At 38.9% G+C, this 25,205-nt stretch overlaps 1 protein-coding gene across 1 annotated transcript in view; it reads right to left on the bottom strand.

Moving 5' to 3' along the window:
* LOC129495519 (rho GTPase-activating protein 15) overlaps positions 1–25,205 on the bottom strand; it is a 617,088-nt gene that overhangs the window by 103,648 nt on the left and 488,235 nt on the right. The window contains exon 12 of the mRNA XM_055303107.1: positions 24,332–24,466. Within this exon, the coding sequence (XP_055159082.1) occupies positions 24,332–24,466 (135 nt within the window). The remainder of the gene's footprint in view (positions 1–24,331; positions 24,467–25,205) is intronic.

Genomic DNA, 25,205 nt, shown 5'->3' with positions numbered 1-25,205 from the left:
TAAAACTGGGAAATCTATATATTGTAGTGAATCCATTGCATTTGACTTTTTCTGTTGATGACAAGGCATTAGCAATTGACAGTTTTGTATTAAAAATCTACTTAGAGCATTGAGACATAGGGTTTTCCTCCAAGACTCTTCCAGGCCACCGTGGAAAAGTATCTCTAGCCTCGCAAGAATGTGCTGATTTAAGTGAAAATGAGCCATGAGATGAGTGCTGTGTAATCATACTCTGGAATTAATTTTGAGGATAATATTTTAAGGGTTTTGGTAATAAAATAATAACTAATTAGATTTCAAAACTTACATTAGAGAGGTACATTGACTACTAGCCTATAGAAATGACAAGTTAACGCAAGAATTTAATTTTGTCGCCAGTACTATAGAAATCCTCATCAACACCCAATGAATTGTATTGCCAATCAGGATTTGCTACGTAAAAAGATCTTTAATTTTATCTTCCTTGAAACAAGGCAAAGGTGCTTTTCTGTTTCCTTCATTTGACTAGGCTCTTGAGCTGGACAATGCTTATTTTTTTAAATTTTTTTTTGTTTATTTATGATAGTCACAGAGAGAGAGAGAGAGAGAGAGAGAGAGGCAGAGACATAGGCAGAGGGAGAAGCAGGCTCCATGCACCGGGAGCCCGACGTGGGATTCGATCCCGGGTCTCCAGGACCGCGCCCTGGGCCAAAGGCAGGCGCTAAACCGCTGCGCCACCCAGGGATCCCCCTGGACAATGCTTATTAACTAGAGTATACAAGACTACAGGAAAGGAAGACAAAAACCTTGACTTAATTCACTAAGGAATTCCAAACATCTGAGGAAAGTACTGTAAGGGATAGCGCCACGAAACCATAGAACTTCAGAACAGGAAGACATGGTTAGAGACTACTTTGTTCAATAACCTCAAATATGAAATCTGAGAGGACAAATGACTTGTTTGATGTGCTGAAGTTAATTTGAGCCTAAACTAGGAGAACTTAAATCACTTCGGAACCTGCTCTGTTCTTGGTAAACAATACTTGCCCTCTGTTATCCATGGTGCCATCCAAAAGAGGTGACCAAAAGAGCTCACTGAAATGTGACCATATTATTTTGAAAAAAAAGTCGGTGTAGAAACATCCTTGATTCTCCAGCCCATCAGGACCCACAATTAGGGAACATTTTCAGGGTTGCTCCAGATATAAATTAGTTTCTGATCTTTTTTATTTTTCCTCCCCGCAAGGTACTAATTGCATATTTAGGGTCCTGAATGAATTTAAAAGAGGGGGAAAAAAAACCCAGACAATGTGAAATTGGGAATTAAGCAGTGATTTATAATTTTGGAAAATATTTATTATTCTTAGTAAAAAAAAGTAGTTTTGACTGACGTGATTATCCTTGATTTATTCTGGCTCTCCCTGAAGTATGATGCACTTTACAGGAGTGGGCATTTCACTGCAACGATTCATGGTGATTTCCTAGCTCCTTCTATCTGTAAAATGGGTACAAGCCTGAGTTCTAGTGTCCCAAAGTGACCAATTCTTAGACTGCCCAATTTTGTATTTCAACAATATTTGTATGCATGCAGAATTTTGTCATTTTCATTTCCTTGCATTAAAGGGCACATGTTTATTCGATACCTTCCTTATTCAATGACTGTGGAAAACAGACTACATCTGCCGGAGAGCAAACATTGTTTCTTCTCTCCAGATGTCTGCTTTTTCTCCCAGAAGTTGGAGAGCATTGGACAAGCAATAACAGATGATGAACACATGCATAACTACAAATGGGCAAGCTGATTGTTTTCAAAATTGGTATAAACATTTGCTCTTGGGTTGAGATTTAGCCCATAGCAAATCTTTACATTTGCGTTATAAACTCTCGACTAAAAAAAAATGTTTATAATGGAAGTGCTGACAATGTGAAAATTCAGTCATGGTCAGGAAAGCAGTTTTGTTTAAAAATGCCATTTTGCACTTCCGTATTTACTTCCTAACCAGTGACTGAGATGTCAATTTCTTCAAAGTTTTCTTTTCCAGTCCAAAGGAGAATTTGACAACTGTTTTGAAATGAACAAGATATCTGAATTTTAGCTGCTTGCTTCTTCAACAAATACCAGTTAGAGCCCAGAACCACATTGCTGGTTATTTAACTGGTTACACGGGTGATGGTGATGATGATGATGATGAAGAGGAAGGGTGGATGAATGAATGAATGAAATGAATGAATAATATAAGAAAATTAAGCTGTTGCTCAAGAAAGGTTTTGCTTTTATACAATATTTGAAAAAGAAATGACAGCAATTGTTAGGAAACACTTTGCACTTTCTTACCTTGATTACACGAAAACACAGTATGCTCGCTAGAGGTTATAAAGAAAGGTCAGAGAAATCCCTTGACTTGCTTCTAAGTCACTTGGTGCGGGACTAAATGTGTGATTTTCACTGCAGGCTTGGTATTGCAGCTCACTGGGTCAGTGTCCCTCATACGCCTCATTATGTTCATACAGACATGACCCTATGTTACCTAACTGAATTACAAAGACTGCCCTACTATTCCCCCCATGATGGCAAAAAAGAATAAAAATTTAAAATCAGAAATAAAGATGAAATGCTAACAACACATCTTTACAAGCAAGGGTTTTCTTTGGACGACCATATTGGGTGGATATCACAGAAAATGTATTTGAGTACAGCCCATGATGGGAAGGTCTCCTATAACCTTGAATAGAAGGCAATTGTTTTCACTTGAAAACTTAAATCTATTATTTTTAAAAAATATATTTTATTTATTTGTGTGTGTGTGTGTGTTTGAGACAGAGAGAGAGAGAGAGAGAGAGAGAGAGAGAGAGAGAGAATGAGCACAAGCCAGGAAGAGGGGCAGAGGGAGAAGCAGACTCCCCGCTGAGCAGGGGGTACAATGCAGGACTGGATCCTAGGACCCTGGGATCATGAGCTGAGCCAACGGCAGACGCTTAACTGACTGAGCCACCCAGCCACCCCAAAGCTATTATTTTTGACGATCTAGATTCTTACCTAGATTCTCACTTATTTGAAGGGAATTTGAGGTATTTTTATAGTAAAGGGCGGGTGGGGGGGACAAACAAACATCCCAAGGACTTGGTTGATTTAAACAAGCAAAGACTCCTCATCCCCACATCACCATGTGGATCTGAGCAAATCCAGCCCTATTCTCTTAGGTTCAGACATGAGAAGAAGAACAAATGGTTCTTGTCCTTGACATAAAAACATCCAGCAAATTTCTCTTTAAAAGGTTAGTCTTTTGCAGGCAGATAAAAATATGTTAAGGTCTGAGTTCCCCTCACCGGGCTACTAATATTTAGAACTTGTGCAATACTGTACTTGGACAATTAGGGAAATAATGTGAGACTTTAACATCTGTATTTCCCTGCATTTAAGCGCACACTAGGATACTCTGCTCACAAATAACTCAAATCAACGCATGAAAGGGAGCTGTAGCTCCAACACAGAAACTGAGTAACAAGAAGTCATCCAAACATCAGGGCAGAATGTGGATTTTGCCTTTGTATTTTGTTTGTAAGACTGAAAGCATGTAAATGTTCAACCTTGCCCAAGGTTAAGAAGACTCCCACTGAGCTTATTAGTATATGTGGAGAATGATCTGGGTTGGTAGAGTATCAATCCTCTGAGTGGATTGATATTCTGAGGATTAATACTCAGCCCTCTTGGGCTGCTAGATTTCTGGAACTACTTTGAAAAGAGTGTTATACACCATCAGAATATAATGAAAAGGGCATGTGTGAAAATATGGAATCCATTCTCATTTTCCATATTAATGAGAAAAGTTAATTTATTTGGGACACTGAGACACTCAAGTGAAAGGCATACCTTGAATAAAATGGTTCAATAAAAATCTGAGATGCCTACTTCATATTGCTAGTTATTTTGAATTTCTACTGTAATTAAACGTTACATTAAAATGCTGTATATTTTTAAATTGAGTTAAAAGAGCTCTGATGGACAGAGTAAGAGCAGAATGAAAGACAATTTTTTTTCCCCCAGATGAGATCTTTTTGGCTCGTCCTCTTACAATGATTACTTAGAGCACTGGAATGTATTCTTTGTTTATAACCCAATGATTCCCATAAAGGCAGCACTGCAGCACCACATAAAATAAGTATAATAATTTGTTGTAATTGAAGAAAAATGTGTTTGTTCAGAGAGCACCTAACAACCACAGTTTTGGTGAATTCTTTCCATAATCGTTCGATCAGCACTCTAATATGAGCAGATTCAAAATATACTTTTCTAATAAGTGCTTCACATTTTTTTTTCATAACTACTTGGTGATATCCTAATTAACCATCCTCAATTGATTGCTTTCAAAATAGGAACTAAGAGCTCTCATTTAGTCAAGTGGAAGCCAATTCAACTCTTTTACACTACAGCAACGATACATCTCACACACACTCATACCCATACCCACACACCCACCACGTGTAGTATATTCGCAATATCATACTCAGAGACTTCTGATGCGAGTCGGTGAGCTTGATAGTCACATTTCTATGGAGTTTGGGGAGTCATTTTTCTTATAATACTTATAAGAGTAAGTATGAACATTCATTTTTCACCAGTAGACTGAAATTGTTTTTGGGATTTTCTTGTGTGATCATTTGACAAACTCTCACAACCAGGAAGTGTGCTGTTTCACTTGGAAAAAAGCAGGAGTAAATGGGAGAAAACGAACTCAAATTGGGCAGAAGGAAACTGACCATTTTGCCTCTTATCCCAATTGCCTCTCTCCTTTTTTCTTTGCAAGTCAAAATTAAACACATCTAATTTGGGTTGACAAACACTTAATCATTTGGTTCTGAGAATGTAGTAAGTAGCCAGAGGATCTTTGTGCCTGGTGTTATGCTCCAGCAGAATGTAGGATTTTCAGATCCTCGTTACTGTGCATCACATGGACACCCCTTCTCTAGCCATGTGGATAAGTAACGGCAGACGATATGATACATAACTTAATGCTATACACAGACCTGAAAAAAAAAAAAAACACCTCTTTTCTGCGCATATAAATCTCCGTCCAGGCATTACACAACAGGAGTTTAAAATGTTACATGTAAATCATCCAGACTTAAGCTTCCTAGGAAACACAAACCATTCTCTAAGGACATATGAGAGCAGAACTTCAGAAGATGCTGTCTCACTGGGCAGAAAACAGCGGCTCAGGACCACCCTGGTGAGCAGTAATCAACAATGCAGTGGCCCACTTTATAAAGGCGTCAGACAGTCTGTAAGCAAAAAGGCAGGGCCTCCAACCGAGACGGGCCCTGCTAATAAGTGGCTTCTAGTAAAAAAGGAAAAAAAAAAGCTAGCTTGAACATATGCAACAGGTCTCATATCACAAAATATTTATTTCTTTAGCATTCCACCTCCTTTTATAGGGAGCTACTCCGTCAAGACTGAGCCCCCACGAGCCTTCACACTTGCATGGGTTTTTGCATCTTTGTCATGTACTTGTAGGTATCACGCCACGTGCCTGTTTCACCTGCTGGGTAGTGACTTGCATGGAAGTGGCACCATGGCCTGTTCGGCCTCCGGTCCCTAACTTCAGTGCCTGCTCAAGAGGTCATTTCATACCTGTTTGGTGAAAAAGTCATTCTATTCCAGTACTTTTCTTAGCAATCCGGAAAAATCCCTTCAAATATGTTTTAGTTCATGTACCGATGCAACAAATGGGAATAGTACAGCTTTAAACATTTCACAAAGCATTAGCAGAAGAGATAATATATTTGAAAATACATCTAAAATATTTTTTTTAAAGCCATGTTTGCCAGGTGAGGGTTTGGGTATTTCTTGCAATATAAGCTGAATTGTCTCAATAATAGAATCATTATACAATATACAATAGTGTAGTTGAATTTGACTTATTCTGACAGACAAAAGCCCTTTGGTCTTATATTAAAAATCATTAGAAATAATCTTATTAATTTGTACAATTTATATGGAACATTTGATGATAAAAATAACAAAGCAATTACTTGAGGAAGTACTGAAAATATTTCAATTTCCCTATAATTCTGACTTTATATCATCAAAAGTACCTCAGTGAGTGCCCGTACCTGCTGTGATAAGTAGAGAGACTAAACCACATTTTGTCAATAGGAGCAACTTGCACAAACCGGGTACACAAATAGAAAATAATAATGTTGAAGGAAGTATAATTAATTAATTCAAGCTTCAAGATAAGATCACTGGATCCTGCTGACCCTACATGTTAATCAGTTGATTGATTAATTGCTACAATCATAATAATTATATGGTACAAATCTAAGTACACTTAATGATAGTGTAGACTCAGAGTTACAAGTTCTTTTCAATCTGCATATCTTTTCTCTTTCTTGAATCAAGAGTTGGTTTCATTTACTTTAAAGATACCTTTTGGCTTTTAGAACTAGAAAGCTTATGTCAAGTTTAGCCAAAGTTCAATTTTGCTTTTTGTGGTCATTTCTCGATGCTCTGTTGAAAATTTAAAACAATCTCATCTATGAATAGGAATTTTGTGTTACATATATGCATCAAATCTTAGTACTCTTTTTACCCGCAGGAATCCCATTTTTAGGCTCTCCCTTTTTTTCCTACATGGACACATCAATATTAATCAATTAATCAATATTATCTCATGGTATCTTCAATTTTGCCAAAATTTTCATTCTGATCACTCTCGACTTCTGATCAGCTATTCAGTGTTTCAGTAGCCATATTCAACGGAGTGACTGGAAGAATTTCTCTAAGCACAAAGGTGTGAACTGTCTGGCTGTTTGGTCCTGCCTTCTACTGTATACAAAACAACTCATCATCATAGCTTCTTTGTTTCCCTTGGTTGTCAAGGTTGAAAACCTGACAATGACTGAATATCCAAGATGTCATTAAATCTTTACAACTTTCATTTATTTATTTTTGGTAATTTTTCCTCATATGTGCCTCCGTTTCCTTTTTTTTTTTTTTTTTTTTTTTACAAAATAGAAATTTTTAAGCTGGTAAGCAGCATTTAGCTACCCGGTGTTTCTTACACTTTTGCATGCATGCACATAAACTCTAGGGCTTATAAAAACAGATTATTCCCGGACTCCATCCCTAGAGACTATTTTTCAGAAAGTCTAGAACAGGGCCTCAGAATCTCTATGTTTAGTAAGATTCCAAGTCAGTCTGATGCTACTGGTCTGCAGACAATACTTTGAGTAGCACTTATTCTGTAACTTCTTAGGGTGTTTTTTTTTTTTTTCCTGAAAATCTCCTGAGAATTTTGCTCCAGAGAACACACAGGTAAAAATACACTCAAATTTGACCAACACTTTGGACAATGGATCTTAAGTTCCTTACTATCCATGCATGTCAATTTCAGAATTTTGATATAGTATCATTTAATCACTTTACAGAAAGAAAAAAATGAGTCCCCAAGTGGATGGGACACTTGCCTAAGGTCACACTTGATTGGTAGCTGAGTGTAATACCAGGAAAATACAACAATTTTCTGCCTCCCATCTCTTCTCTTCAACACACCCTGCCAATTATCAACCCCCTAAAAATTTCTTAAAAGCATAATTTTCTGCTTTTCACTACTTTCCTCAAAAAAATTTTTTTAAGATTTTATTTATTTTTTCATGAAAGACACACAGAGAGAGAGAGAGAGAGAGAGAGAGGCAGAGGAAGAAGCAGGCTCCCAGCAAGGAGCCCAATGCGGGACTCGATCCTGGATCCTGGGATCATGCCCTGAGCCAAAGGCAGACAGTCAACCACTTAGCCACCCAGGCGTCCCACTTTCCTCAAAAATATTTAAACGGTTTTTCATTGCTGTAGATTACATTTTAAATCCTTCTGTAGCATTGAATTATCTACAATTAGTTAGTTGATTTATTGGCCAAATATTTACTTGGTGGTGTTTCCGAGGAAGGTACTGTGTTGGACAGGAGGATGCAGGATAAGGTAGGATAGCTGCCAGCCGCAGCCTTCATGGGATTTACGATACTGGCTTACTCTGTGTCCTCCCCTTATCTTCTGCTGTTTCTGTATTCTACTCAGTTTCTCCACTTGGCCCCAAACAGCATCCTCATCTAAGGGCTAGAGCTGTTGTTAATGTTCTTTCCCTGGTTGGCCCTTCAAACTCCACATACACTGAATGACTCTCTGGTGAAACCGTTCCAACCACGGCCCTCTTATCTCCCTTCTGTAGGGAAGTGGTTGTCTTCATCACTCACTGTGCCACTAGATCACACGTGCTTGCATATTCCTCTCCAGTTCAGAGAATTTACCTCTTTAGTGTCCCCTGCAAGGAACATACATCTTGGCTTCGGGAAAGATGCTGTAATGTCAGCATGCTAGGAGAAGGAAGTGTCTGCTCACCTCCTAGTTGGCTTTATGGAGGAGAAAGGACTGAAATCGGTGGTTCCCAAGTCTGTCCACACATCAGAATTACCAGAGGATTGTGTTTCCATAAAAATTTCTGAACTCTGTCCCAGGCACAGTGAATCCAAGTCTGTGAATAGGTCTAGGAATCTGTTTCCATAAAGGTGATTTGGGTGGAAACCACGTTTAGGATTCCCTAGAGTAACTGATTCTCAGACCTCTTACAACAAGGTCAGCTCCACCTTCTTCTTACATTTTGGTTTTATTCTGTTTTCTCTCTCTCTCTCTCTCTCTCTCTCTCTTTCTTCTTCTTTTTCTTTTTCTTTTTTTCAGCATTACAAAATTACTTATGCTTAGTTTAGAAACTTGAAGAGTAGTGTAAAAGAGCCCACGACTCAATGGCTGTATAAGCATTCGGAGATAATGTCTGTTAATATTTTGAAAGGCTTTTAGTCTTTTGTCTACTTATAAATATTTACATACATATATAAAGATAGGTCCATACCATACACACTTATGTTCTATTTTAATATTTATTGGCATTTGATCCAGAGAAGCAATGTTTTCTGCAACACAATTTACAACTGTATAATATTTCATTATATAAATGTGCTATAATTTAACCTTCCCTAAGTTTGGACATATGTTAATTTTACATTTCTCATCATTATAAATATGATTTTGGAAAGCAAGTTGGTACCATGCTTGTACATTTCTGTGAAAATACCTCAAGGTAAATTTCTAGATGTGCAATACCCAATCTAAAGGTGCACATGTTTTCAAGCCTTTTGACACACAGCTAAAATCTTCTCCAAGAATGTTGTGGGAGTTCCAGTTCTAAGTAGCCAACAATTCTTGCCTCATCATGACCTTTAGCAAGGCATTTCCTCTATAGCCAGCTGTTTTTATATCATCAGTTTTTTTTAAAAAATTTGACAGAGAGAGAGAGAGAGAAAGAGAAAGAGAGAGCACAGGCAAGGGGAGCAGGAGAGGGAGAAGCAGGCTCCCTGTGGAACAGGGAGCCTGACATGGGGCTCAGTCTCAGGATCCTGGGATCATGACCCAAGCCAAAGGCAGACGCTTATCTGACTGAGCCACCCAGGTGCCCCTATATCAACAGTTCTTTATAGGTATCATCAGGGTACACCCACAGCATACTTCACTGCATGGACACTGCAGCTCTTGCTAAGATCATTAAATTTTTGCCTATCATCCTTGTAGCTTGTCACCGACGTTAGAAAAAGAAGACTCTAAACTAATTAATCTTTTGAAGTAAACTTAGATGAGATGTAACATAAAAGCTAAAAACCTGAGGCAAGAGAATGCTGTTTTCTTGTGCGATACCTTATCCTGGCCATCTGTTTAGTAAATATCTGGTTCCAAATAGTGTCAATTAAAACTGATGGCAAATCTTAATAACTTCTACTTGTGAATATCAGCAAGACCAACATTGCACTACTTGTGTAGTTGTTATCTTTTGGCAGGTGAGGTACGTCCAGATTTTACATGGATACACAGATTTTTACACAGAGAGTATCTGGAGAGTCTCTCTCTCTCTCTCTCTCTCTCTCTCTCTCCATCACTCTCTGTCTTTAATATGTCAGCACTAGTGATCCAGAACACCCACTGCTAAGCAAGTATGCGAAATACAGTGCTGCTCAGCATTGGGAAATCCCAAATCTGGGGCCAAAAGGTTTATAAATATAGTAATGAACCCTCTCGTGTCAAAAGTGAGCACTGTTTAACAGAGCAAGTAGGAATGGCCTTCAGGACGCATTGCAGCTGGAGCTGCTCCACTGGGAGAGAATGGAAACTTCATGATGGTGGTTGTAACCCCAGATCCTGGAAAGGCAATCTACTTCATGCTGCACAGTAAACTAAAGGGAATGGCTGCTCACACACGGTCCTGGTGCCACCGACATAAGAAACACAGCAACAGGAGCAGAGAATTAGGAATTTGGTGGCAGATGGAAAGGTCTGCGGGAAGTGTCCACCCAGCTTTGTTTGGCCCATATTCTAAAACAACTAGAATAAACACTTAGTGTCATAATTTATACGCATATCAGTACCAATAAATCAGAATCGTGCAAACAGTCATGTTTATTATATTCTTGTTGCTTAATATTCATGACAGTAATTTATTTTTATAGTACAGTTTCACTGTTCTCCCCACCATTGCTCTGCAGTTGAGTCTGGCAAGTTGTCTGAGCAAGGGTTCAGGTAACCCTTTGAAGACTGCAAAAGTTCACTAGCCTGATCAAGATACTTTACTGCTCATTTAATTTTCACCTTCTTGTCTCATAAACTTTTTAACCACCAAGATGAATTCTCTGTAAATTATATAGTAACAGTACTTTGACATATAGAAAATACAAAGACTAGAGTCGGCATATTCTTCTGAAGGGAGTTGTAGGACAGAGCTTAAAAGACAGATAAGAATATTTGAAGAAAAAAAATAAATAAAATAAAAAAATAATATTTGAAGAATTGTGAGCAGTTAATCCTTAAATTCACTACCAGCAAAATGGGTTAAATTAAGCAGCTTCCACCTGCCTTCTTCACTTCCTCACCAACAACCCCCTTCCCACCCTGATGTCAGCAGTCTACTGCTGCTCATTACCATTAAAGAGCAAAAATTTAAAGGTGGAGTTATATGAAACAACTACCACAAGGCACATTATGTTTTTATATTCACCTGGAGCTGGCGCTACAGAGATGAGTAAGACATAGCTCCTAACCCAGAGATGCTCCGGTCAGACCAAAGGATGGCAAGCGATATTGTGTTCTTCTATACCTAGACGTGACCCTGCTTTACTCCATTTCATATGTAAAAATTCGACAGAGATAATTTATAATTACTCATCAGAGAAAAGACTTAACAAACATACAAACCTGGAAAATCACTTCTATAAAAAAAAATTCCCAATGAAGGACACTCCCATGATCTGTGTACCTTTCTCTCTGTTTTCTCCATTACAACAAAGATGTTAAGCATTTTTGAGCAAGAGGAATAATATCACTGAGTGTGAGTAGATACAGTATCAAATCCTAGCTATAGTTGGGGTTTATCCGCTATAAGTATGATGGGTTGAAACACTGATTTTAGTTTGTAGACCCAAAAATGAAAATCATTTCTAGCGCATGACATAAGAGGTAAAGCAAAGTTTTGCTGTAGTCCTACTTTTCTTTTCTCTCTCTTTTTTTTAAAGATTTATTTGTTTATTCATGAGACACAGACTGAGAGAGAGAGAGGCAGAGACACAGGCAGAGGGAGAAGCAGGCTCCTTGCAAGAAGCCCGATGCGAGACTCGATCCTGGATCCCAGGATCACGACCTGAGCCAATGGCAGGCGCCCAACCCCTGAGCCACCCAGGTGTCCCTAGTCCTACTTTTCAATTACATAATGCTGATGATGAAAGTTATGAAAAATCTTATGATGTCATTTCTTATTTCACTTGCTAGTAAAGGTAGTGAGGACATAGTGCCCTGTTTCTATACACACTTTACGCATTTTCTTCTCCATCTGTTAGGTGTGTTTGAATTGCACTGGTGTTTAGTTATATTTATTTATTTGTTTGTTTGTTTGTTTGTTTGTTTGTTTTTGGTGTTTAGTTTTATATTTAAAAGTTTTTCCAGTGACCCAGGCAAAAGAAATGATAACCTGAAATGTTGCTGGGGATACAGAAAGCAACACAAAATTTTGTCGCTTTTGTTTTAAATTTTATGGTTGGGACAATCTTTTTTCAAATAAGCAATGAAGGGTTTATCTCTGTATTAACATGATTCTGTTAGTTGGCCATATTTTTGATTCAAATTAATTCTAAAAATTGTTCAAAAATCTAAAGAGTTCCACTTTGTAAATTAGGGATGCCCCCTCTCTAGAATTCTTCCTACTGGCACAATATTTGAAATTCTTCCCCAAATGTTGTAAACTATCTCTAAATGCTCCATTGTCCCAAATGGCCTTCCAGACTTCAAGGGCATGGATGTGCAGAGATTGTTCAGATCTGCAAATGTCATAATGCTAAGAGGAAGGCTGAATTATAAAATGGAAGCATTTGTAATTAAACACTTGGGTTTTAGTCCCAGTTGCAGTTGTCTTGTGATTCAGGTGAGGTAAGTTCTGTGGATATGAAAAGGGAAAACAGAGCAAAACTCCCCTACTGGTGTCATGAGGAGGAGAGCATGGCGGTACAGGTTGTATGCACAGTTCTGCATGTAAGTTTAAAAATGCACAAACTTCACATGGGAGAGAAAGGGGTAGAAGTGACACCTGGGACTTTACATTTAATTTCAGATTTCAATAATATAATTAAATAGCATTAATAAGGAACTAATTAAATTTTGTGTTGCAGTAATAGAAAGCTATTGCCAGAATAAGGGAGGGAAGTTATACTGATAAAGTTATACATTTAAAACACTCCACTAAAGTCTGGTTTATGTCATGGACAGTGTTTTTGTCTCCCCGAAATGAATATATTGAGACCCCAACTCCCAAGGTGATGGGATTTGGAGGTAGGGCCTTTGGAAGACAATTAGGTTTAGAAGAGGTCAGGAGGGTGGGACCCCACAATGGAATTAGCATCTTTATAAGAAGTGGAAGAGACTGGAGCTTGCTTTCTCTCCACCACATGAGCATGCAGCGAGAAGACAGCCCCTCTGCAAGCCACAAAGAGGGCTCTCCCCAGGGGTGTCTGGGTGGCTTAGTCTGTCTTCGGTTCAGGTCATGATCCTGGGGGTCCTGCATCCAGCTCCCTGCTCAGTGGGGAGTCTGCTTCTCCCTCTGCCCCTCACCCAGTTCATGCATTCTCTCTCTCATAAAAAAATAAAATCCTTAAAAGAAAAAAAAAGAGGGGTCTCACCAGAACCCAGCGCTGGTTCCCTGATCTCAGACTTCCAGCCTCCATAACTGTGAGAAATAAATTTCTGTTGCTTAAGTCATTCAGTCTATGGTATTTTGTTATGGCAGCCTAAGTTCTCTAAGACAATTTCTAAACTTTAGAGGGCTATGCTTGGAGGACTGTGAAGAGTCTGGAAACATTAATTCTTGAGGATTATTGAAAGAATAGAGAAATGAAGGTGACCACTGAATAAGGGATGCAGTTTATGTTTTTGGTCTTCTTAGATATTAAGGGACTAGTAGAGAAAGAGGCTGCTTGGATTCTGACATTGACCAATGTGAGTTTCCCAGTTATGGTCTAACTACTCTGTCTTTCCCCTTTGTGGAGGGCTTTGGATCTTCAGCTCAGCTAATACTGCTCCATATTCATTCAGGGATCCAGCTCTCAGAAGCACTGAGCATTACAAATTCAAACATAACAGACAGGGGCTTCTGAGGTCTTTCTGTGTCTAGTATTTGCTCAGGATCATTCCATTTTTTTTTCCCAAAACATTTTTATAACAGAGCACAAAGAAATAGAAATTTCCAAAAAAAAAAAAAATTCTGAATGAGGTAATAGTTCCTTCTTAGGTGCCAATTAGATATTCAGAGAATAACACACAAAAATTGTCAAATAACAGTCTTACCATTGTGCTTAGGTAGGGACTTGGAGGAAGAACTCCAAAAATCATTGATTTCAGCTGTTGGTAAGACTGTATCCACTCTCCATCAGCAGGACAGATGGCAATAATTAGGTCTGCCCATCCCTTACTTGGCAGAGGAATGGACTTGAGATCTCAAAGAGTCAACTTTTCACTGGCTGGCCACTCCAAGTGAGAAGAAAAGAGAAAGGGGCCAAGAGCTGCCTGGTTAAACAATAATCATGGACTCATGGCCTTAGGCATTTGACCTTTTGGAATTTCCAACTTTAGGCAGTAATAAAGATGTTGCATGAAATAAAATGGCGACAGGGACTGCACATTTAAATGGAAGACTACAAGTCAACAAAAGGAGGAAACTGTCATAATTATCCAATAAAATTTTTTTACAGTTCATGGATTTTTAAAAATCTATTTTTGTTTTCACCTTCCAAACATATTACTTTTACTTTTAAAGCCAGTACAGCTACTTGTTTTCCATCAAAAGGTACCCACTTTCCATTTGTCTGGTTCCCAAAGTGGAGGTAGATAATACATAAGTCAATGGTTAGGGGGAAATTCCATTCTCCAAAAGACATGGCAGTTCTCCATGAGACGACTCTGGATTCTGCAGTTCCAACAAGAGCAGAACTCCCCCAGGCGGTGGAGTACTCCAGCAGCCATCATCAGGGCTATTAGTTTTAACTCTCTACCACAGTGTGGAGTGAGCCAAATGAAAAAAATGCCACATCTCAAGGAGCCCACCACAGTCCTAGAAATTAATCGAAAAAGATTATTTCATGGACAGAGCAGTGGAGAACTAAAAGGACTGGGGCTTGAGCATATAAAGGCATGTGAGTGTGTGTAAGTCAGTTAAGAGAAAATCGGGTATGTTATCAGGTAAACATTCCACCCGGGTTTTGAAAATAGCTCATAGGAGGTTAATATGGAAGTTCTCTTAAAATAATTGTAATAATAATAATAATTCTACTTTAAAAAAGCTGGAATATCAAAGTGTGAGAGCTGAAAAAGAAAAATAAGATATTTCAGGTTGGTGCAATGAATTTATGTGTGCACACATGCATATGGGGAAGGATGACTTCTTGTTTAATAGAGTTTAGTGGATGACTTTTTAAATGTTTTTATATGTGAGAAAGATGCACAATGCTATGAATATTTACACAAGCTGGTGTATAGATTCCCTGCCATACCCTAAACTCTCACCCACCCATGAGTTTATAATTTTCATAGGCCGAAACACAGGATACACTATGAAGCAGCTAAGTTCCCAACCGGGAGAAGGCTTTACTTTGTAGTTGTCTCTTCTGGTGCCACTGTGAATGTCACAGATTTACTAATATTTGATAGAAGCAAGGCAGTGTCAGGTTGGAGAAGCAGTTTGGCGTCTGAGTTACAATTAAAATGTATGTCCTATAATAAAGTGACAAATTTTGGATGAATCAAGTTGGGTTGGACTTGGGAATGGTTGCCAGAACCAGTAACAAATGTCCTTAGATACAGAAAGTGGAAGTCCTTGGATTGTGAACCAAGATGATATCTTGTAATACTATCTTAAACATGTTTGGTACAGTTTGGAATTCTGGAAACAAATATTAAAGCAGAATCAAGATGGTCATATGTGTCACCTAAGACAGCTTTCCCGGAGGCATGGGAAGATGTGGGAATGGGTAGAAAGGTCATTTGAGAGTGTGGTCTTCTGTATAGTCTGATTGTACTCTAATTTAATAATGCTAGCTAACATTCACTGAATATCACAGGCCAGGAGATGTATAAATATGTGCTTTGCTGCTGTTAGCATTCCATTTAATTCTCTCAATCCCCACAAGGGAGATACTATTTTTACATCCATTTTATAGATGTGGAAATTGAGGTGAGGGGTTAAGAACTTGTTCAAGGTCTTACAGGTAGTAAATAGTGGGGTCAGCATTTTAATGAAGTGATAGTATGTGGTGATATGTCGTGTAGGTAAAAATTTTAGCTTACTTAATAGAGGAGATCTCAAGGGGAAGTTAACACAAGAATGGAAATCTGGGGCAGCCCAGGTGGCTCAGCGGTTTAGCACCACCTTCAGCCCAGGCTGTGATCCTGGGGACCCGGGATCGAGTCCCACATCGGGCTCCCTGCATGGAGCCTGCTTCTCCCTCTGCCTGTGTCTCTGCCTCTCTCTCTGTGTGTGTCTCTCATGAATAAATAAATAAAATCTTTAAAAAAGAACGGAAATCTGGGACTTGCCACTGATAGAATAATTCAGCAAAGATCCTGAATGCACTGGGGTTGTTCAAAGAAGAACCGATAGACATCAATGGGCTTGAATGAAATGCGCAAATCAAGAAGTCCAAGAACTTGTGAGTGACCAGAGCATGTAGAAATTTGAAGATCTTGCAAAGAATGTGACTTTTCTTCAAAATGAAATCGTGAGCCATTTGCATTTTACTTAGTCCCTACTACTAGAATCATATGTATTGAGAATGAGGAAAAAAAAAAACTTACTGGTGAATTAGAGGGAGCCATTCTCCTTTGGGAGATGTGGCCAGAGTCAGAGTGGGTGGTGGGTGTGCAGGCAGGTTTTTGGAAGATCCCTCAGTGGTGATGACAATCTGGTATCAACCTAAGAATGTGAAATGAGGCAGGAGCCTCGGTGTAGAATAAAAGGCCACAAACTCTCGATTTCATTAACATCTATTGATGCAGTGAACCTGATAACAGGCAATGAAAACCAGTCATTTAAATCTACCATTAGAGGAATGGCTTAAGGTAACTGTTTTTCACCAAGATATTGAGGAGAAATTCTGCATTTTGTTATGTATTTTTTAAAAGCATGTCTGTTCAGTTGGAGCAGGGATGCTCAGGAAGCTGACTCATGAAGGCTGACTGGCTGCTTGCTCAGTTTGAAAAGTTTAATGCTTTGAAACTGACCTCTTAAGGATATGGAAGAAAGGAGTGCAAGTAAAAGGAAAATTTTAAGGAAAAGCGAAAAAGCAAGCACCACATTTTCTAATGGAGCTGATATCTTACCACTCAATTAATTTCAGAGTCAAGGCCCAATTTGAGTTCTGAATCACCTTCTAGTTTTACTTATAAAAGACTTTTCATTAAGCCAAATTAAGTAGATGGAGGTCCAGTTGTTTATTATGTAGCACTAAACCATTCCTACAAAAAAACACCTGTGCAAGCCATTTGGCTCTAGTCAACTATTTTTTTTTTACAATTTAATTATGAATATAATTAGAATGAGTTAAGAGACAGGCTAGGCATCAGCCATAAAACTTCTAGTTTGCTAGAACACACACACACACACACACACACACACACACACACTGATTAAAGAGCAACAACAAAAACCGCCACCAACTCTGTGAGAATGTTAGCTTACAGTGGAAATTTTAGTGGAAGGGGAGTACTTGTAAAATCTACCGTTATTTTAATTTCAAATTTCCTTGAAACGGTGCTATCGAGAATATTTTTATACTCCATTATTTTGACATCTCTGGTTTCTTTGAGGTGACCCTATAAACCCTGCTTTTTTACTTTCTACAGTTTTAAGGCAATTTGTCACTATCATGCGTTCAATGTTTAGCAACTGTTTGTAGTCAAGTGCTTTGCAAGCTCTGTTTCTTTTCTCCCAAAGAGTGTCATCACGGAGTTGATGATGCATCAGAAACAGTTTGACCAAAGGGCAAGATAAAGTCAAGAGTAAAGAAAATATTTGCAAATATACTTGACTGGCTTCTTCCCCAATTACTTATTGAAAGCATACTTTAAAGGTAAAATGGCATCATGGCCATAGGGGGGAAGAAAAAAACATTAGAACATGCAATAGATACTTTTCTGCCATAGGGCAACGCCTCTAAGTTAAATCATTTTTATATGAGGATAATGTGACTGATAGAAACACAGGACTATGAGTTGTATTTAAGGACTCTGATGGGGTATGCTCTACCTTTGGTGTATTTTAATGGTGCTCAGTTAGTCTTATGGATATCATGTCTCACAATTTGTTTTACTGCTTAATTAATCAGTGTTTACAAAAACTGGGCATTAAAAATATATCACATAAAAATATATGCATGTGTGCTTTTAAATTGAGGAGTTATATGGAACATCATCATTGTTTCACTTTATCCCTGGCTTGCCTAACCTCTAAGTGTCACATACATAGGTGCCTATTTTGTGTGTATTAATCTACATAAAATAAACATGATATATGAAATAAGCATTTTATATATAAAATAATATATAAATAGAAGTACTACATACTAAAAATAAGTAATATATAATATTTATATATATACAAAATATTTACTTCAGAAGACTGGAAAAAATGACAAAGGAACCAGAAGGTCATTTTGATCTGGTAATTAGCATCCATTGCAATCCCATGATGGTAAATATACAGAGCATTGCTCAGGGGTGGAAGGAAACATAATTATGTTTGCACATAAAGGCAACTTTGGAAACTCAGAATACAATAAACCAACAACTGTGCACTCACAAGTTCTAGTGAGAGCAGCAAAGAGCTGAGGTGAAGGTGCCTAAAATGAAATTATCAGACAGTCCTTGAATAAATGAGCTTTGAGCCAGGCTTGAGTCAAATCTCTAAGCCTATCCCTCACAAATGATAAAGAACACATCTCGTAAGTAAACACATGAGGTAATTTCTCTTTACTTCCATCTCATCTACTAATCAGGCTATGGTTTCACTGTCATCTCGACCCCTATGATCATTTGGATTTGAGGGAAGGCAGATGGAAATTGACAGACTAACAGCTTTTTGTGGCATGGGAATAGAGTTCCTGCTACCTGTGTGAGCTATGAGAGGGAAAAGTTTGTAGTAGGTCAAAAATGGCCCACAAAGATGTCCATACCTTCATTCCCAGCGCCTGTGTGTATGTTACCTCACATAGCAAAAGAGATCTTGCAGATGTGATAAAGATGAGGACCTTGAGATGGGGGGAATGATACAGGATTATTCAGGTTGGCCCAAAGTAATCATGAGGGTCCTCAAAAGTGGAAGGAGGCAGAAGAGAGTCAGAGGGGGACGTGGCTATGGAAGAGATCAGAGCCATGTGACTTAGTGTTATTGCTGCCTGGGTAGGTGGAGGCCGAGGACCACTAGCTAAGGCATGCGGGCAGCTTCTAGATGCAAAGAGGCAAGAGAATGTATTTTTCCCTAGAGCCTCCAGGAAGGAACTTGGACCTGCTGACACTTTGCGTTTAGCCCAGTGAGGCCAGTGTCAGACTCCTGTCCTATGAGATAATACATTACTGTTATTTTAGGCCACTAGTTCGAGAAAATATGTAATGGTAGCAATAGGAAACTAATATACACGTCCTCTGGAAAACGTGGTGCTAACTCGGAAAGCAGAAACAAATTCCCGGCTGAGCACCCGGAAGCAGTACTGGCTTGTTGCATGTTGTAATTTGATACAAGTGAAAAACTGCAGAAAAGAATACTAATCCAAGGTAAGCTTGAAGGTGTTACTTATATGAAATAGGAAAATAACATTGGGTATAACTAAATCGATTTCAAACGGGAATAGGTGAGCAATTGGTCATAAAAATAATAGAGTAAAGGGTCCGAAATACATTTGGAGAGGACAACATTAAACCATGGGTGACTTTAACGTTGAGTAGTTAATATTGAAATATTGCCCATCTTTGGAAAGCTATACCTTATTTCTAACCTTAAACTTCATTATCGAAACTTCTGATCATTAAATTTAATTCTAACCTTGTTTTAAAAAAAGAAAGAAAAAAAATTGGTTGTGGTCCTATCTAGCACATATAGGTCTTATATAGGAAGACATAACACACACGTATTTGTCAATAACTGGTTAGTTATCCTTCGAGTGAGATTTCTTCTAAATAGTCCCCCAAAGGCAACATATGATGATGGCAAGTATTCATGTTTTAGAGTCTGGAATTGAATGTTAAACCTAATCTTTTGAGCCATGTGAGCTTGGGAGATATTTTATGACTTGCTTTACTCCTCTGAAGAATTTCTTTCTTTCAAATCATTTATTGAGTACCTAATATAGAGTAAGGAAAATGTTATCCTACTTAATTCTCATAGTAACATTATGAACCAGAAATTATTTTCCACATGATCTTTCTACTTCTCTAATATCTTCTGCTTTGTTATTTTGAGGATTAAGTGAGATAATTGTAAAAAATGCCAACAAGGTTTTCTCTTCTCTTTCCCTGTCCCAGGGACTTGGGAAAAGTGCAGACATTAAATCAAAAAAAGACTCTCCTAGTCCCTATTCTTTAGATGTGTAGAGTTACCAGAATGAAAAAATAGGAATAGAGGTAGGCTTAGTACATTTCCTAGGATTTAGATATACTGGAAATGTCCAGACCCCCTGCAGGACTTTAGCCCCAAGATTGCATCACAGATCATAAAACTCTATAGCTGTGTTTTTGTCCTGAGTTCACATTTACAGTACTAATACTGCTTTCAGCACAAGTCATTTCCAGGGAATTAAGTCCTTGCAGTCAGTGGGTTAAATCCCCACGAAATAACCTGCGGTGACCCAGTTGCATTGACCTCAAATATAGAATTTCAGATCAATAGCTGCAGTACTTGGATTCTGAAATATAAAACAATCTCTGGTGTTTTTGTTACCTCAATGAGTGTTATCAGACAGGGGATCGCTATGGCAATTACAGGTTCTTATCATATTAATGTTTGTGTTTGGTCCAAAAAGAAACTACTTAAAAAAAGTAAATGCCTTCTGTTCTTTTTTCTCAGAATATGTAATGATGACTTTCAAACATATAATGAGAATTAACAGTAATTCCAATAGCACAAGTGGTCATTAATTGCTTGTACATGAAATAACATTTCCTCCTCAGAGGGCGAAGCATTCCAGTTGGAAGTGAAAATTCCTTTTGGTCTATTCACTTTTAAACTCTGTCATGAAAGGACAACAGATCTCTCAATCTCTCCCAAATAAAAATGTTAAGCCTTCACGAACTAGGATTGGGGGTAATGAAAGAGAAAAGGGAAATAATGCTAGAGTGACGTGAACCGTAACGTTGACTGGCATAGTGTTTTGCTAGTGTCTAACCAAAGAGCAGAAACCACTTCAAGTATATACACAAACAGAGGGAATTAATTCGATGCAGGGAACTGGTTACCCATGTGATGAAGAAGCTGAGAGCCAAGTAAGGAAGAGGGAAGTAACTGAGAAACCAGCCTCTGCAGGAAGCTCCTACCAGGCTGGGCAGGCAAAGAGATGAGGGTCCGCATCCCTGGATGGCAGCAGGAGCTGGACTGGGCCTCTCCAGTCAAAGCTGAAGCTATGGAAAAGATGGATCCTTGGGTAGAGAAACTACTTGAGGCAGGTGGGTGGGCAAGGGAGAGGGGGTGGAGGACAAAACCAATGGACTAGCTAACCTTTTCCTTCCCTCTATCTCTGCTCCCTAATGCCGGGGCCTCCACTGGCTCCAGCAGCAGGAAGCCAGACTTCAAGAGCACCTGTGAAATGCAGCTGGCTAGGTCAACCCTCTTCCGTTATAGAGCAAAGAGTGAGGGGGCAAAGATCTGATGGCCAAGAGGCCCAGAGCCAGCATATAAGGACACCTTCTCCATGACTTTCCTTTACCTGCTTGGTTCCTTTTTGTAAGAAAGCCAAGACCTCATGGGCAGGTCTATTGAGCTTCTCGCTATGTGGATTTCTCAGGAGGCAGTGAGAGCTGTGATAAAACCCATCACCCCTTTGCGGCTGGATATAAATGTATTTATCATTTTGGAAGATTTTGTACTTGACTGATGCACCATGGGGTAAAAATACCTACTCTGGTGTAGTTTTGCCATTGCCGAAAAGTAGGTGGCTGTTCTCCCATTGCTTAAAGATATTTAAATATGAACTACCACCTAACTTCAAGATTCTTCCAAAAACACACGTGTTAGTAAACATAGGTCTCTGCCCGACATTGTAACATATCTCCCCGCCCTACAACCCTGTCGGTTAGTCCTTCTATCTTACAGAGTAAGAAATAATTAAGTGCTATTTTGAGTTAGGTAAAGGCAAGGTTGTTCAGGTTGATTCTCCTTGTCTTAAGCAATGAAGGAAAAACTGCCTCCTTGTTCTTATATTACATTCTCAGAACACAGCTCCACTGAAGAAACACTGTGAGCATCTGCACTGTAGCTTACATTTTCAGAGGACTTTCTTAAACACTCTCTTTCGTTCTTGCCATAATCCATTTTATAGGTGTTGGCAAAAACTCTCCCAATAGCCATTAATAACAATAGCACGTTGCCACTTCAATTCTGCTTTTTCCATTGTGACTATGCCAATGTCTCTAACATTCTGTTTTTTTTTTTTTTTTTTTTTGTTGTTGTTTTTAACCTTCTGTTAAGTGGAGATGGAGTCTAGGATCATACAGAGATGGTCCTACTCTTTGTAGAGAGTCAAAGGACAGGTCCTCACATGGGTTCTGAGGGCCTGCTTCCCCTATGTGTTAAGCTAAGGTAATGGCTTGCTTTATAGCTTTAGAATCAGGTAAACCACAGGGAGCTAAAACGATGGGTGCCTATATCACGGCTCTCAAATCAGCACATGTACAAGTATGCTTACAAAAACGTGATGCTCACTTAAACACCTAGAGGCTGTGATGTGAAATTTGTAGGACTCTTTTAAATACATTTAATCAGAAATAGGTACCAAAATGCATGGTCCCCAACTCCCCACCAGAACAGTGCACTAGCATTGCCACTGATCTTTCATGTTCGTCGTGTTCCAAGACAGAATATTGAACTCTGCTGTTCTGGAAATGCAGGCTTATTTTTATTTATTTATTTATTTGTTTGTTTATTTATTTATTTATTTATAGATTTTATTTATTTATTCATGAGACACACAGATTGAGAGAGAGGCAGAGACACAGGCAGAGAGAGAAGCAGGCTCCATGCAGGGAGCCCGACATGGGACTCCATCCCGGGTCTCCAGAATCACACCCTGGACTGAAGGCGGCGCAAAATCGCTAAGCCACCTGGGCTGCCCTATTCCTCCTTTTAAAAAGTTGAGCCTGGGGACCATAAAATACTGTTCTCCTTGAGAAGCAGAAAGCTCTTGAAATAAAAAGTCATGACAGGAGATAAGAGCCCCAGCCTCACCTCAAAACCCATCATTAGAGCACCTGCTACTATCTTCAGCAAGAGCAACAATGACAACAAGAAAATCTGAAATTGTGAGCAGACAACAAGAGAGAGACCCTGGGAAGATAAACTGTGCTTTATTCCTCTTGATATCATTTGGTGGCCAGAACTGTAAACAAGCATGAAGAACGTGAAATGGGAAATGGAATAAAAGGGCATACAGGCCCCCCAAATCCCCACTCCCACTAATGGGAACACTGCACACACAGCCATCCGGTATCAGACACCCTAAGCAGAGCATTTTTTTTTCTTGGAGATTTTTCTCATTTGGACTTTAATTAAGCTCCTGCCAGGCTTGCAAGCTTTTTAATTTTACCTTTCTTTCTTCTTTCTTTCTTTTCCCTCCTTGAATCAGCTTGCTTGCCAGGAAACTTTTCCCAAGCTGTCACAATTATAGTAAGTGTACCCCAAGATACTAAATTTAGGTGTACTAGTAGGTGCTTCTCGAAGCATCAATAGCCAAAGTTTCCTTGTATTTGGAAAGATTTTTATTCATTCATTCACTCATTCATTTACTCATGTTTAACTTAAGCGTGTGTGCTCTGAATGCAAAAGCAATAGAAAAGGAAGCTTCACGGAGTGAGTGTACAGTGACGACTGGTTAGTATGTGATGCAATCCAACCTCCTACAAAGTCACCAGTTTGCCAGAAGAAAACCTGCCATTACTTAATTTAATATTACCCTGTTCATAAACAAATTGTAGCTATTTACTAGTGTTGGTGGTTGAAGGCTGAGGGAGCCTCGAGAACATGATGCCTTAGTTGATGATTTAACACCTCTTTAACGAAATGTCATGAAAGTCCCCTAAGTTCGTTTTCAGGACCCTTCTGTACTCAAACCCACTGCCAATTCCGAAGCCCTAAAGGCAGGTGCTGAGAATCCCAAAGGTGATCCCTTTGAAACAGATGCCACCAGGAGCTATTTTCACTTGAGGAGGTTTAATTCAACCACTGGCCGCTCTAACTAGGTTACCCATCCTTTTTTTTTTTTTTTTTTTTTTTTTTTAACAAACAACAACAACAACAACAACAAAAACCCACCCCAAACCAAAAACCAAAACCAAGCTCAGATAATAGTGCAGGGCCAGGAATAAAAATAAGCCATCCAAAACACACAACTGCAATGAAACACGTGGAGTGCTGGGGCTATCATCATCTCCATGATGACTATCACTGTCGTCCTTATTGTTTGCTTAATAATCCCAGGCTGCCAGGTTAGTGCACCAAGGCCTCCTGGCTGTGAGGTTACTTACTGATCGCCTCCACAAACCGCTCAAAGAAGCTGTAAGGGAAGAGCGGTTCAGGCAGCTCCCGGAAAAACATCTTCAGTGCTCCGGTGACAACGTGGATGTCCTCCCACTGGCTGTCGTCCAAATTCAGCTTCTCTTCTGGGAAAACACGAGGAGAAATGGAACAACTGGTTTTAATGAAACAATTACAAGACACTAATTATTATGTTAATGTTTGCCTACTATCATCAGCAACCGTTAACAGCCTTCTGCACCTAGAGGTTTGGTGCTGTGCATGTTTTTTTTTTTTTTTTCCCCTTTTTCCGTAGGAAGGGAACACTTTCAATGGAATACCATCTGTAGGAATGCAGCTAACAAAAAAACAAGAGACACAAAGAGACAGTGCCATTGACACAGTATGTCAGATACATTTATTCCCATAATGCATCAGTATGAAAATTAGCATCACAGCTCAACATGATTCAAAGCTATTTGGTTTTGAGGCCGAGGGGCTAAGAGTTGCCAATGATGGCCGGCTCAAGGGACCGGCCTAAAGGCCTTGCTGAGCCAACAGGAGACATATGCTAAACATGGCAATAGAAAATGAGTTATTGCTTTACATGTGTTAGCCTTGCTATGTACAAGGGAATAATGGGTAACACTTTTTTTTTTGCTTTTTTTTTGCTGAATATAAAGTCAGCAAGGAATAGAATACTGAGTGAAAAAGGATATTAATTCCTTCTTACTGCTTCAAAAATATCTTTTTTTTTTTTTTTTTTTTTTTTTTTAGTTTCCATCTCAGCGAGGAAAATGTGCCCAGCAACAATATTAGACAGACCCCTGTTGGCCTACAGAGGCTATGCAAAGCTGTCAAAAATGATAACACACTAAAGACAAA

The sequence above is a fragment of the Nyctereutes procyonoides genome, unplaced genomic scaffold (assembly GCF_905146905.1).
Source record: "Nyctereutes procyonoides isolate TBG_1078 unplaced genomic scaffold, NYPRO_anot_genome, whole genome shotgun sequence".
Lineage (NCBI taxonomy): Eukaryota > Metazoa > Chordata > Mammalia > Carnivora > Canidae > Nyctereutes > Nyctereutes procyonoides.
This window is presented reverse-complemented; position numbering and strand designations above follow the sequence as displayed.